The following is a 12325-nucleotide window of genomic DNA, read 5'->3' on the forward strand; positions in this document are numbered from 1 at the left end:
GAGGGAGGGAGGGAGGGAAGGAGGGAAGGAGGGAAGGAGGGGAGGGAAGGAGGGAGGGAAGAAGGAAGGAACAAAGGAGAGGAGGAGGGGACGGAGGGAGGGAGGAATGGAGGGAGGAAAGGAGGTAAGGAGGGAAGGAGGGAGGGAGGGAGGAAGGGAGGGAAGGAGGGAGGGAAGGAGGGAAGGAGGGAGGAAAGGAAGAAACAAAGGAAGGATAGGAGGAGGGGATGGAGGGAGGGAGGGAGGGAGGGAGGGAGGGAAGAAGGAAGGAACAAAGGAAGGATAGGAGGAGGGGAGGGAGGGAGGGAGGGAGGAAGGGAGGGAGGGAGGAAGGGAGGGAGGGAGGAAGGGAGCGAAGGAGGGAGGGAAGGAGGCAAGGAGGTGAGGGAGGGAGGGAGGGAGAAGGAAGGAAGGAGGAAAAGAAAAAAAGAAAACACCCCCCCTCAGTTCCTGTGGGCAGACACTGGGACACTCCCTCTCTGCCTGTGGGAGTGTGGGAGCCTCACTGGAGGCAGGTCAAGGTGAGCCTAATGAGTCTGTGCAGAACTGGAACTTGTACCTGGACCGAACGTCCTTATGTCTGATGTCTTCTCCATAGATTGGCTGTCCAAGCGATGGTCCTCTGCATTGCTCTAGGATGGGAGGGAGGAAAAAGAATAAAAGAAAAAGGAGAAAGGGAGAGGGGAGTATGGTAGGAGGAAATGAAGAAGGGAAGAAAGAGGAACACAGAGAAATAAAAAGGATTAAGTACAGCACTGGATTATGGATTATGGATTATGGATTCTGAAGTCTCAGCTTCTTCCATGTGTTCTTCTGTGTCATTTTACATGACTTACGTATATGTAACTGTACTAGGCACATTCTATTCTACCAGGACTTCTTCAAGCTCTTGGTGACTACCAATGTGTGGCAGTGATGTGGAAGAAGTGACTGAAGTGTCTGGTGATGAAGACAACAGGTTGAATTGCTCATCTTCGTCCATTGGAACACTTTTACTTTTTGGATTCCCCCTTAACGTTTTGCTAATGTTCTTCGCCTGCTTAGAAATGTCACTTTTGATGTCAGAGACATCCCATATTTCTAGGAACAAAGAGCAACATGTTCCTCGTTCTTCTTCTCCCATATAAGGGGTATAAGAGAAGGTGTAGTGGTGCACTATGGCGGCAATGAACATTTCTATGCAGATGATGAAGTCCTGCAGCCCCGTGGCCACTGTCTCTTCTGTCTGCCACTCCCAGGTGGAGTTCTTGGAAATTACACCAAATTGCACCAGCAAAGCAATCAACACTGCTTGCCAGAATGTGACAAAAACGACAAGCTTCACACAAAGGAACTTTCCCATTGCCTGGATGGGCCTCAGCTCCTCTTTCAGGGCTTTACAAAATAGCAGGAGGCTATACACGGCAAAGGACTGGGACACGTTGTTGATGATGACCAAGTACACCCAGGCTCTGTGCAAGTTGAAGATTCCTTCACTGTACACCTCGAATATCTCACAGATCACGGCGGCGTAGGTGGTGATCAGTCTGATGACGATGTACTGCAGCACTCCCAGCTTGCACCGGTACAGCAACACCTCTCCCACGGGGCAGGGCGGGCAGCAGCAGAAGGGTATGGGGGGCTGCGTCTTCTCTTTGCCTTGCATCATAGCTTCCAGGTTGGGGTACTGGCTCTTCAAGTAGTTGAATAGGAAGTTCATAAAGTTGTAGAGGACATACGCTTCGTAACACTCCCGCATGGTGTCCACGTAGATGGCGATGGACGGACACTTCAGAGCCACCCAGCTGTCTATGCTGTACACGGGCACCATGCAGAGGATCTTAATGATGGGCTTCTGGAGTTCGGGCCTCGTGTAGTGCACCAAGTGCTGCAGAATCTCCCAGAAGGTCACGGGGATGGTGAACAGCACAAAGATCCCGGGGATAAACCACACCTTGGTGTGGATACTGACTTCCAGCTTCTGCAGGTGCCACACACCCAGGGGGATGGTCACGACCACGGCCAGCAGATAGAGGATCAGCACTAAGGGCCGGATCCAACGTCTCCAGTTCTTAAGTTTAGGCACGCAAGCGTCGAACATTTCTCAAAGGTTGAAGGCAAAGAGCGCAGAAAGTCTCTGAGGCCCCTGCGCTGAGGTCCAAGGTTATATAGGTGGATGCACTTTCCATGTAACAAAGCAGCAGTGTGATGTCAGGGGTACCGCTGGGCGCCGCCCCCGCTGTACCACTGATGGCCGCCGGGGGCGCTGCGGGCAGCATCCTCGCTGCTTGCCTGCATCTGGCCCCTTACAAAGTCCTGGGACCCCTGGCGCGACCCCTTGTCCCTGAACCCCTGCACTCTGTCTGGCCTCTAAAGGAGAGCAGTGGCCTACATTGAGATGGTCCCGGCCCCTTCTCTCGGGGCCAAGCTTCCACCCTGGCTCTCCTGGTCCAATCTTGCTGATGATGTACAGGGGTGAGGCCCAAGAGGGTCCCTCACTCCCTGGGAACTCCCCGAACTGTTTGTAGGCTCTGGAGCTGCTTCTGCAGGGCTCTCAGGAAATCTGCCTGGAGCCGCAAACCCCGAGTCCAGTTCATCAGAGCAGAGCGCCCTGGTTGCCTCATTCCCGGGCAGATCTGCTTTCCCGGCCTCAGGTTTTTGTGGAATCATCTACTACATACAGTGTTCCTGTCTCATTAAGCACATTAAGCAATTAAATAAGTGGAGGGAGTTAATCCTTCCCCTAAAGCTGATCATCCTGGCATTCTTAATGATTGTGGTATGTCCTGAATGTGTGATCGCTGCAGAAGCCTAGTTTGGAACATAAAACCCAGCAACAATCCAATATAAATACTGACTTCAAGGGCTGGATTGATAGAACAGCAAAAGTATTCTTGCCTTGTAGATAGCTGACCTGGCTTAGATCCCCGATACACAGTATGGCTGCTCTGACCTCCACCAGGAATGATGCCTGATCATATGGATTGCAGTACACCCAGAGCACTTTCAGATGGGAAAAAAAAAACACTGATTTTGTTCTCCAAAGCTCATAATGAATGCTGATAAAATGTAACAAGATTGAAAAGATTTCAAAAATTTATCCTCTGAAAAACCTGGCTTAAAGTAGAAATTAGGAAAAGACAGATGTTGGAAAAGCATCAATATACTTGTAAGTAAAACAGTAAACTTCCAAAGAAGCATAGGCATGTGGAATACAAAATTCAAATCAGCATTTTTAGTTGCATAAACATGTGAAACAAATTAGTGTGATTAATGCAGTCTCTCCAGGAAAAAAAAAACTTATTAATGCACTTCTAGTGAGGTGTAGAGATATACCACAGGGGTTAAGAGACTGGCCTTGCACATGTCCAACCCTAGTTTGACCTCCAGCACCACATATGCCCCCCAGAAATGCCAGCAGCAACACACACAGACTAAGGCAGGAGTAGTCAATAAGTACCACCAGGGACTTGTGGACTCTCTGAGCCCAAAGGGCAAGTCTTCAAATACATCCCCAAAGTTTCTACCCTTAAAAGCTAGAGAAAGGGCTGGGCGTGAGCTACACAAGATGGAAGGCATGACTTGTATGGGCACGGCCTGGGCTTAATCCTTAACAACCACATGGTGCCCAGCACCATCCAGAGGCCCTGAGTACTACAGGAGTGACTCTGGAGAATTTCTGAGGAGAACCCAGCAAAAGTAAGAAAGTAGGCCATGAAGAACTACCATATCAAAAGTAGATGAAGGAAATAAGAAATAAAGACATGATTCAGCTGACACAGAAGGCAGTTCTTTGAAATATTAACACAATTGAGAAATCTCAAGACAAACTCACCGAGAACAACAGAAACTTATCTCCTACCCTGTCAGATGAGAACTAGAAACTCATCTCATACACTGTCAGACTACAGTTACAACTGAAAATCTTACCTAAGGGCTCTGGTTTAACTGTAACTCTCCAATTCCATAACAGTTAAAGAATGTTACAAACCTAAACCCAGTAACAAAATCTCCTTCAGTCCCTACCTACTCTATGTAATAGACATAAAGGCTATACAAGTAAGCATCATATGAATAAATTACTTTCAAAAAATAGCTTCCATATTCAACCTGATTTCAAACTCTTTGTGAAAACAAGAAACAGGCACAAGTTTACAGCATTTCAAGATACAAAAAGTTATTAAAATATGTATGCTTCTATGCATAATACTGCAATTACCTAGCAAGGGTTGTGGTGGCATAGTGAAGGGATGGACTAAAAGTATAACATGGTTCTGGAGGTGGGGACATGGCAATTGTTGGCCAGGGAACTGTTCTAACTGTATGTCAAAACCATAGCTGGTATTAAAAGTATTATAAGCATATCACCTAAAATGTCATATTTTTTTAAATTTCACTAGTGTTCCCCACTTTTAATTTTCTCAAAACTATGCTCCAGCAATAACCAATTTACTTACCTCTTAATAAATACTTAGTTTTCATTTTTACGGAAACAGACACAGGGAAAGTTCATTTGCTATTACAATTACAAAGGAGCAGTTTATCTTAAACCCAATTTTGTAAGTTCAGAGAGATATAACAAGAGTAAAGCTGTGTAGCTGAACACAGATTGATCTCCAGCTCCATATATGGTCCCCCTGAGCACTGCCTGGAGTGATCCCTGAGCACAGAGCCAGCAATTCGCCCTAAGCACCACCAGGTGTGACCCAACCCCCGCTCCCCACTCCTACCACCAACACCTCATTATGTAAAAAGCCAAATCCATACACATGACTAGTCTCAGTGCTCATAAACAAAGAGAGAGGGGAAAATATTAGTCCCAAGGGCTCCTGGGTGGAGAAGTCAATAAAGCACAAGCAAGTCAAATGGGAACAAAAAGCCTGGAGACAGAGCTGGACCTTGAGAAAGCAGGAAGGACGGCAGCCCGGAGCAGGTGACACAGTAACCCCAGGTCATGGCATGGCCAGAGACTTGCAGACACCTCCCTCCTCTGGGCACATCATTAAGCACTGACCCCTTTAACTCTTCCACAAGAAGAAAACATCCAACCCCATCAAAAATGGGGCGACGAAATGAACAGAAACTTTCTCAAAGAAGAAATTCGAATGGCTAAAAGGCACATGAGAAAATGCTCTACACCATTAATCATCAGGGAGATGCAGAGCAAAATAACAATGAGATATCATTTCACACCAAAGAGACTGGCCCACATCCAAAAGAACAAAAGCAACCGGTGTTGACCCAGATGTGGAGAGAAAGGGACCCTCCTTCACTTCTGGTGGGAATGCCAATTGGTTCAACTCTTTTCGAAAACAGTACGGACAATTCTCCAAAAATTAGAAATTGAGATCCCATTTGACCAAGCAATACCACTCCTGGGAATATATCCCAGAGAGGCAAAAACGTATAGTCAAAGTGACATCTGCACTTGTTTGTTCATTGCAGCGCTGATTACAATAGCTAGAACCTGGAAAAAACCTGAGTGCCCGAAAGATGACTGGTTAAATAAACTTTGGTACATCTACACAATGGAGTACTGTGTAGCTATTAGAAAAGATGAAGTCAAGAAATTTACATACAATTGGTACTACATGGAAAGTATCATGTTAAGCGAAATGAGTCAGAAAGAGAGGGACAGACATAGAAAGACTGCATTCATCTGGGGAACATAAAGTAACAAAATAAGAGACTAACACCCAGGAATAGCTGAGATAAGTATCAGGAGGTTTACTCCATGGCTTGGAGGCCAGTCACACGTGTTGGGGGAAAAGGCAGCTCAGATAGAGAAGGGAGCACCAAATCAAGGGTGTTGGGAGGATCCTCCCAGGATGGAAGATGCATGCTGAGAGTAGACTATAGACTGAACATGATTGTCACTCAATGCCTCTTTTGCAAACCACAGCACCCAAAAGGAGAGAGAGAACAAAAGGGAATGCCCTGCCACAGAGGCAGGGTGGGATGGAGGGTAAGGGGAGTGGGAGGGATACTGGAATCAGTTGTGGTGGAGAATGGGCACTGGTGGAAGGATGGGTATTCGATCATTGTATAACTGAAACCCACGCACAAAAATGTGTAAGTCTACAACTGTACCTCATGGTGTTTCACTAATAAAAATTAAAAAGACCAAAAAAAACCTGTGTTTTTCAGGAAATTCTGACACATGGTCAATCCTAAACATATGCTACCAAGTGAATAAACCAGCAAGAAACAGAAATGCTATGTTGATTCAGCCTAGACAGGTACTCTAATGAGTTGGAATCTTGAAGACAGAATGAAGAGTTGCAGGTTCCTGGTGAGAAGAGGGAGGAGCGTGTGCTTATTTACAGAGCAGTCTCCACCTGCAGAGGGAAGGGAAGAGGAAGATGGAAGGCAGAAAGAAGGTTGCACAGTATCATCACTGTAGTTAACATCGCTGCACTGCACACTAAGAACAAAGATGCCAACTTTCTCTTTCATATATGTCACAATACAAACCTTTTTAAAACTTGGGAAGTAGATCAGTCATCAAGTGGAAAGGAATGAAATTCTGCAGGGATCTCTTCTGGAGACAAAATAAGAGGCAGAGTGGAGGACTAATTGGCTTATTCTGTGTAGGAAAACATGTAAACCAGAGAAGCCAGGAATAAATAAAAATTATTAAAGACAAAATTAAAATGCCTACACACATATTTATGGCGCATGTAATAGATACAACGATAACAAGTATCTCCAAATGGTTAGAAGAACAAGAAAGAAATTAGAAAAGACTTGAAAGGTAAGAAGACTTTCCTGATGAAGTCTGTTATTACAAACTACCACCAGGAATGGTCCAGAAACAGCGTAAAAAAAAAAGTAACTGTCTACTCAGAAGTCTGTATTCCAGGGGCTGCTTCTGTACCACTATCCCACCCCCACCCGCTGCATTCAAAAAAAGCCACATTTGACAAAACGGCTGCATTTTCTCAAATGAAAGCTGCTGTTTGTTTGTCTGATGATGGAGTCTGGGTGTGCACATGACCGATTTCGCCAGCAGGGTGAGCTCAGTCCTTGGTGATAAACATTTCTGTATGATATAAGCTAAAAGAAGTCTTTTCTGTATTCGCAAACAGACATGGGTGAATACATTTTTCTAAGTGAACTGTTAAATTGGAGGCTAAAATACATATGAAGCTCTGAATACAAATTTAAATGTAGCAACATTATTAGGATAATTTAAAAAGTAATTTCTATTTTGATTTCTTTGGTCCCATATCTTGTTGAATCCCTTACTTTACTAGATTATTTTGTACATTATTCTAGCTTCTGAGTACAGAATTATTCTTACAGTATAGCATTTTTACGATACTATCTCACTGCTTTTTCATAGTTGCTTTTTATCAGATTAAAGATTATTTCTTCTTAAACTGTGAAATTTGTATACTGAATGAGGATTATTATGTCGAATAATCTTTCTGTATACAATCATGTGAACATAAAACTCTTTTGTCATAATGAATTATGTGGACAGAAACTCCACATTGCTAGAAGATTCATTCTGTCTTGATTGATAGAGAGATGGTTTGAAATGTAGATTCAAAGGAACAAGATGTAATTAGTTACATAACTACTTAAGGGAAAATTATATTAACATTAAAAAACATAATCCATGTATTAAGCTCCTACAGTGTTTGTTTTGTAATCTCAATGCTTCCAGAGAAAAAAATATTTGACTGTCATATTTAGATTTTTTTTAAATTTTATTGAATCATTGTGAGATAGTTACAAGCTTTCATGTTTGGGTTACAATCACACAATGATCAAATCCCCATCCCTCCACCAGTGCACATTCCCCACCACCAATATCCCCAGTATACCCCTCCTTTCCTACCCTCCCTCTGCCTCCGTGGCAGACAATATTAACCATACTCTCTCTCTACTTTGAGGCACTATGGCCTGCAATGCAGCTGTTAGGAACGATGAAGTCATGAAATTTGTAATAAGTGGATAGACAAGGAGAGTATCATGCTAAGTGAAATGAGTCAGAAAGAGAGGGACAGACATAGAAGAACTGCACTCATTTGTGGAGTATAAAACCACATAACATGAAGTTGACACCTAAGAATAGTAGATACACGGGACGGGAAGATTGCTCCATAGCTGGAAGCCAGCCTCATGAGCAAAGGGGAGAAGACAGCTGGAATAGAGAAGGGATCACTAAGAAAATGATGGCTTGACTTTTGGAAAACAGTATGGACGATTCTCCAAAAATTAGAAATTGAGCTCCCATTTGACCCAGCAATACCAATCCTAGGAATATATCCCAGAAAGGCAAGAAAGTATAGTCAAAGTGACATCTGCACTTTTTTGCTCATTGCAGCACTCTTTACAATAGCCAGAATCTGGAAAAAACCTGAGTGCCCGAGAACAGATGACTGGTTAAAGAAGCTTTGGTACATCTACACAATGGAGTACTATGTAGCTGTTAGGAAAGATGAAGTCATAAAATTTACATACAAGTGGTACTACATGGAAAGTACCATGTTACGTGAAATGAATCAGAAAGAGAGGGATAGACATAGAAAGATTGCATTCATCTGGGGAACAGAAAGTAACAAAATAGGAGACTGACACCCAAGAGTGGCCAAGATTAGTACCAGGAGTTTTGCTCCATGGCTTGGAGGCCAGCCACACATGCTAGGGGCAAAGGGAGCTCAGAGAGTGAAAGGAGCACCAAATAAAGGGTGTTGGGAGTACCCTCCCAGGATGGGAGAAGCATGCTGAAAGTAGACTGTAGACCAAACATGATTGCCACTCAATGCCTCTTTTCCAAACCACAGCACCGAAAAGGAGAGAGAGAACAAAGGGGAATGCCCTGCCACAGAGGCAGGGTGGGATGGGAGGGATGGGTGGTGGGAGGGATACTGGGATCTGTGGTGGTGGAAAATGGGCACTGGTGGAGGGATGGGTACTTGATCATTGTATAATTGAAACCCAAGCACAAAAATTTGTAAGTCTACAACTATACCTCATGGTGTTTCACTAATAAAATTTTTTAATTAATAAATAAAAGAAAAAAGAAAAAAATAATGGCTTGAGGAACCGGTAGGAATAGGAGATGTGTGCTGAAAGTAGATAATGGACCAAACATGATATTTGGGTATCTTGCACTTCTCTTATTGTTTCCATAACTTTTTCAGCTTAATTTTTAATTTCATTATCAATACATTTTATTTCTCTATATTTTGCATGTTATTTTTATTCTTCTATAGAATGATATTTTAGGACCATTGTAAGCATTCTATCACTATCACTATCACCGCATTGTTCATCGATTTGCTCGAGCGGGCACCAGAAACATCTCCATTCATCTCTGTCACGTGCTAGTGTAGCCCGATGACATATTGGGGGCTCTTTCAAGGTCAGGGGAATGAGGACCATCATTGTTACTGTTTTTGGCATATCTAGTATGCCACAGGTAGCTTTCCAGGTTCCGCCCTTGGGGCGGGATACTCTCGGTAGCTTGCCAGGCTCTCCAAGAGCGATGGAGGCTTTTAGGGCAGACTCTAACCACCTTTACAGGTGTTCCCAGTCAGGCATACATGCAGGAAAGAGACTCTCAGTAGCCTGTTGGGTTCTCTGAGAGTGAGAACTAGACAATAAGAGGTTGCACAGTTGCAAATGCAGCCGTGCACTTCTGGGAGCTTGGTTTTATAGTCTCTGGATCTTGGCTGTTGATGGGTTTGCACGACAGTTGGTGGGTATAACTGTCTAGCTACTAGAAGATGGGGGATCTAGATGGAGGAGGCCGAGTCCAGAACCAGCAGGCTTAGAGATCTCAGCCCCGGGTCCCGCACACCTGGGTTCCTCTGCCGGTTCCTTCATGCTTGAGGCCAGTCCTAGTGTGTAGATAGTGGTCTCAGCATGGCTGTGGCTGGGTCCCGGAGGTCTTCAGCTGCCGGGGCTCTGCGCAGGGCAGAGAGGGAAACTCAAGCTTCCTCCCCCTTCCAAGGGGCCCCGGTGAGGACTGCCAGGCACGGAGGCAGGAGGTTCTGTGTTGTTCTCTTCTGGGAGCTTGGTTTTATAGTCTCTGGATCTTGGCTGTTGATGGGGTTACACGGCAGTTGGTGGGTGTAACTGTCTAGCTACTTGAAGATGGGAGATCTGGGTGGAGGAGGCCCAGTCCCAAACCGAGCAGCCTTGCAAATCTCAGCCCCAGGTTCTGCACACCTGGGTTTCTCTGCCGATTCCTTCATGAGTGAGACCTGTCCTAGTGTGTGGAAAGTGGTCTCAGCATGGCTGTGGCTGGGTCCCGGAGGTCTTCAGCTGCCAGGGCTCGGCTCAGAGCATAGAGGGAAACTCAACCCTCCCCCCTCCAAGGGGCCCCAGTGAGGACAACCAGGCATGGGGGCAGGAGACTCTGCCTTGTAAGCATTAAAGGAATGAAAATTACATCCACTGTAAATATTCTCAGGTCAAAAAAATGGTTGATAATAATAAAACATTCAAAGTCTACAAAAAGTTTAAGTGAACATCATCTTCACCAAATACCATAAGGTAAAAAAAGGTAAAGGCCCTCCCGTTGTTCGTCGATTTGCTCGAGCAGGCCCAGTAACATCTCCATTGGAGACTTTGTTGTTACTGTGTTTGGCATATCAAATACGTCATGGGGAGCTTGCCAGGCTCTGCCGTGCGGGTGAGATACTCTCGGTAGCTTGCCGGGCTCTCCGAGAGGGGCGGAGGAATCGAACTCGGGTTGGCCATGTTGGCTGCGTGCAAGGCAAACACCCTACCGCTGTGCTATCGCTGCATACCATATTAAAATACAAAAGTATCTCAGAAAATTTATCCAGAATCTGAAGATACAATCAAAAATAAAAATGCTATCAGAAACACAAGAGAAAATATTTATTGATGAAATTTCAAACCATGATGACCTAGTTTTTCAAAAAAGAATATTTAATCGGCAAACTTCAACTTAATCTTAGAAACCAAATACACAATAGTTGTGAATATAAAAGTTTTAGTATTTTCAATATGATAATAAAATAAATAAACCTGCAATTTAACCACAAAGTTTCAAACTCATTACATTTACAATATGCTAAAATTCTTCACAGAAAAGTTAAAAAATTAAATAATAACATATTTTCAAAATCTCTAAGAACTAGAAAGAGCCCAATGTTTTCTGAAAGCTTCAGGAATGCAGGTTTCATGTTGGTCCCTAGCCTCCACCTAGACTGTCCAAATCTACTCCTTTATGTGACATAAATATAAGGTAAAAGTTATCTTAAACCCTTAAAGCAGTCTTGTTGAAAAGAAGTAGCCAACTATTTTGCTGTACATTTCAATATAACATTTAATATCGCCATCAAATATTAAATTGCACTGTAGCACTGTCCTCCCATTGTTCATCGATTTGCTCAAGTGGGCACCAATAACTTCTCCATTGTGAGACTTGTTGTTACTGTTTTTGGCATTTCAGATATGCCATGGGGATATTGCCAGGCTCTGCCATGAGGGTGGGATACTCCGAGTAGCTTGCTGGGCTCTCTGAGATGGACGGAGGAATCGAACCCAGGTCAGCCGCGTGCAAGGCAAACACCCTATCAACTGTGCTATCACTGTATCACTGTCATCCCATTGATCATCGAATTACTCAAGCGAGTGCCAGTAATATCTCTGTTCCTCCCAGCCCTGAGATTTTAGCAGCCTCTTCTTACTTGTCTTTTCTCAGTGATTAGAGGGTCAGGGAAATGAGACCTGTTGTCATTACTGTTTTTGACATATCAAATACGTCACAGGGAGCTTGCAGGGCTCTGCCTCTGTGGGCTGGATACTCTTGGTAGCTTGCCGGGCTCTCTGAGAGGCATATATTTATGTTTTTCTCTATGATTTGTTGCCTACCCATCAGACATGGTGTAGTAATAGTGGAAAATGGGTAGGAAGTGTCTTATAATGTGTCGCACAGCTGCACAGTCCAGTTCCACATTATCTGGGCTTATTAGCTTGAGGAATGCAGAATGGACCAGAAGTTGCAGTTTGGTACCTCATCAACTCTGCAGTGACTTTGGCTGCTGCAATTAGCCCTGCTGCTACCACATAGAAATGGTGGCCAGTGCCCTTGAAGATTGGAACTGAATAAAAAAGATCTCATTAGTGGCATCACTTCTTTGGTATGCTAAATTCAATTGGTGATGACTGGATTAGCAGGACACTTATTTCCTTTGCTTGGGTTTTTGATTCAACCTATATTTTTCATTGCTTATTAAGTTTGTTAACCAACTAATTTCATCGGTAACATTGGTGTGTATATGAATTCATTATAATTCTATCATGTTAATGGAAAATGGTAACAATGATTTGATATGCACAAGAAATAAAAGAGGAA

The 12325-nt window shown here is 44.0% G+C and overlaps 1 protein-coding gene across 1 annotated transcript; it reads right to left on the minus strand.

The window, feature by feature from the left end:
• Nucleotides 1-862: 862 nt before the first annotated feature.
• LOC130031202 (transmembrane protein 184C-like) lies at nt 863-2080 on the minus strand. Its single transcript, XM_056122470.1, has one exon. The coding sequence runs from the start codon at nt 2078-2080 to the stop codon at nt 863-865; it is 1218 nt and encodes a 405-aa protein (XP_055978445.1).
• Nucleotides 2081-12325: the final 10245 nt, after the last annotated feature.

This window comes from Sorex fumeus, unplaced genomic scaffold (assembly GCF_029834395.1).
Source record: "Sorex fumeus unplaced genomic scaffold, SorFum_2.1 ptg000046l, whole genome shotgun sequence".
Lineage (NCBI taxonomy): Eukaryota > Metazoa > Chordata > Mammalia > Eulipotyphla > Soricidae > Sorex > Sorex fumeus.